This window comes from Rhagoletis pomonella, unplaced genomic scaffold, assembly GCF_013731165.1.
Source record: "Rhagoletis pomonella isolate Grant_MI unplaced genomic scaffold, Rhpom_1.0 Rhpom_scaffold_10967, whole genome shotgun sequence".
In the NCBI taxonomy this organism is placed as follows: Eukaryota; Metazoa; Arthropoda; class Insecta; order Diptera; family Tephritidae; genus Rhagoletis; species Rhagoletis pomonella.
The window spans coordinates 1-2,797 of NW_023469492.1; the positions used below are offsets into that span (position 1 = coordinate 1).

At 46.8% G+C, this 2,797-nt stretch overlaps 1 protein-coding gene across 1 annotated transcript; it reads left to right on the top strand.

The window, feature by feature from the left end:
* The first annotated feature begins 190 nt into the window (after positions 1 to 190).
* On the top strand, positions 191 to 1,018 carry LOC118756581. Its single transcript, XM_036491335.1, has one exon. The coding sequence runs from the start codon at positions 191 to 193 to the stop codon at positions 1,016 to 1,018; it is 828 nt and encodes a 275-aa protein (XP_036347228.1).
* Positions 1,019 to 2,797: the final 1,779 nt, after the last annotated feature.

Consider the following 2,797-nt stretch of genomic DNA (forward strand, 5'->3'; position numbering starts at 1 on the left):
TTTAATCTGTTCCATCACAAACCGGTTTGTATTGATTGCCATTTCGCACAACCAAAGCGCTAAATTGGTGACCCCGACTTTGGACCACGTGGACTCTTTGTAACATAACTCTGGAGGTTAGAGCTGACCGCTTCGCCAGTAATTTTCTTTAGCGGGTCATTATTCAACTTTTGGAAGCGACCATCAGGTTATGTCAGACGACGATACCAGTGTTAAGGAATTTGGCCATAAAGCAATAAAAGCAGAATCATCGAGATATTCGTTTACACAGCAGCAGTTCGGTATGGCTACTAAAATCAAGGCACCCCAATTCAGTACGCAAAATCCAAAGCTTTGGTTTGCACAAGTCGAAGCCCAATTTTCGACAAACCAAGTAGTTACTGAGCGCACCAAATTCGACCTCGTAATTCCATTGCTTGATACTCGCGTCGCATCGGAAGTTGAGCGACTTATTCTCGAACCGCCAGCAGTTTCGCCTTACTCTGACCTCAAAGCAGCACTAATTAAATGTTTCTCAAAATCGGAAGAGGCAAGAATCTCGCAACTCCTCGACAAAGAACGCCTGGGTGACCGCACACCATCGCAGCATCTACGTCATTTACGAGCACTGGTTCCAGGTATAGACGACGTCATAATTAAAGCGCGTTGGCTATCACATATGCCAAACGAAATCCAGGTGTGCCTTGAAGCTTTCGCCGACGCAACACTCGAAAAACTTGCCGAGTCCGCCGACAGAATGGTTGAACGTCTGTCGCTCAAGCCCCAAGTGGCAGCTACGATAGTACCACCTACTTCGGAAAGCAGCGAAGTCGCCACACTGCGCCGAGAAGTCGCGCAGCTTACGAAACAACTAAAAAATATGTCGACCAATCGCTCCCGACCAAGGTCTCGAAGTCGCTCACGCCCACAAGCAACGAAAAAACATGATCTCTGCTGGTATCATTGGAAATACGGAAAGCACGCTCGCACTTGCGTACCGGGTTGCAAGTGGCAGGGAAACGCCAGCGAGAATCAGTAGAAGCGGCCTGCGATTCTCAGCTAATATCTCGCCGCCTCTTTGTCAAAGACAGAACATCGGGTACGGAATATCTCATCGATTCCGGATCCGATTTGTCCGTCGCTCCGCGTGGGCGTCTTACATCGACATCTAAACCACTATGTTATCAACTGTACGCGGCGAATGGCTCAATAATACAAACCTATGGCTTGGCAGAAACAACACTTAATCTTGGACTTCGCCGTAATTTTACTTGGAATTTTATAATTGCAGATGTCACTAAGCCGATAATAGGTGCTGACTTTCTAAGCCATTACGACTTATTAGTCGACCTAAAACGTAAACGCCTTCGCGATGGTCTCACGGGCGCAATTTCCCACGGAAATACTCTTACGACATCGGCGGAAACAAATATTAAAGCATTAGATAGCAAAACAGCATACTTGGCGTTACTGAGAGAGTTCGGCGATATTACACGGCCAGTAAACCTAAAATCCAGTAAAAGTAAGCATTCGACCGTTCATCACATTCGAACGTCACCGGGACCTCCAGTTTCGTGCAAAGCTAGACGCCTGGCTCCCGATAAGCTGAAAATAGCACAAGCAGAATTTAGCAAAATGATCAGTCAAGGCATTTGCAGACCTTCCAACAGCGCTTGGTCTTCACCACTCCATCTAGTTCGGAAGAAATCCGGAGAATGGAGACCGTGTGGTGATTACCGGCCACTCAACTAGCGTACGCTGATAGACAAATATTCCTTGAGATATATTGACGACTTTGGCGCATTTTTGTACGGAAAAAACTTATTTTCGGTCATTGACTTCGAAAAGGCCTTCCTGCAACTACCGGTGGCCCCCGAAGATGTGCCGAAAACGGCAATCATCACGCCTTTTGGGCTGTTCGAGTTCCTCTACATGACGTTCGGACTCAAAAATGCTGCTCAAACGTTCCAGCGATTCGTTGATGAGGTCACTCGTGACCTCGATTTCGTTTTTCCATACGTTGACGATATTCTGATCGCATCAAAGGACGAAGACGAACATTTGAAACACCTTCGAATTCTGTTTGAACGCCTACGCGAGTATGGTCTCGTTATAAATGTGCAAAAATGCCAGTTTGGACAACCAGAAGTGCAGTTTCTCGGGCATCTTATCACGAGGAACGGAATTAAGCCGCTGCCCGAAAAGGTCGAGGCTATTACTAGTTTTAAGCCTCCAACTACGGTCAAAGCACTCCGAAGATTTCTGGGCACCGTAAATTTCTACAGGAAATTCGTAAAAAATGCTGCGGAAATTTTGTTGCCGCTAAACAAAGTTTTGGAGGGACCAAAAGTGAAAGGCTGTCACCCAGTCACCTGGACTGATGAATTGCATGAAGCTTTCAACACGGCTAAACGTGCTCTGTCCAACGCTGCGTTATTGGTGCATCCCAAAATCGACGCTGACTGGGCAATATTTACCGATGCCTCCGAAATCGGAATTGGAGCCGTTTTGCAACAATACGTACACAACGAATGGCAACCACTAGCATTTTTTAGCCGAAAAATTCCTCCAACGATTCAGAAACTTTCGACGTATGACCGCGAGTTACACGCCGTCTATGAGGCTATAAAGTACTTTCGGCACATTTTTGAAGGTCGGCATGTAACGATCTATACCGATCATAAACCGCTTCTGCACGCATATAACCAGCGCACCGAAAGAGCATCGCCGTGGCAGTTTCGCCGTCTCGATTTTATCGGCCAGTTTACCACGGACATTCGACATGTTTCAGGCTCTGACAACATCGTCGCCGACACAT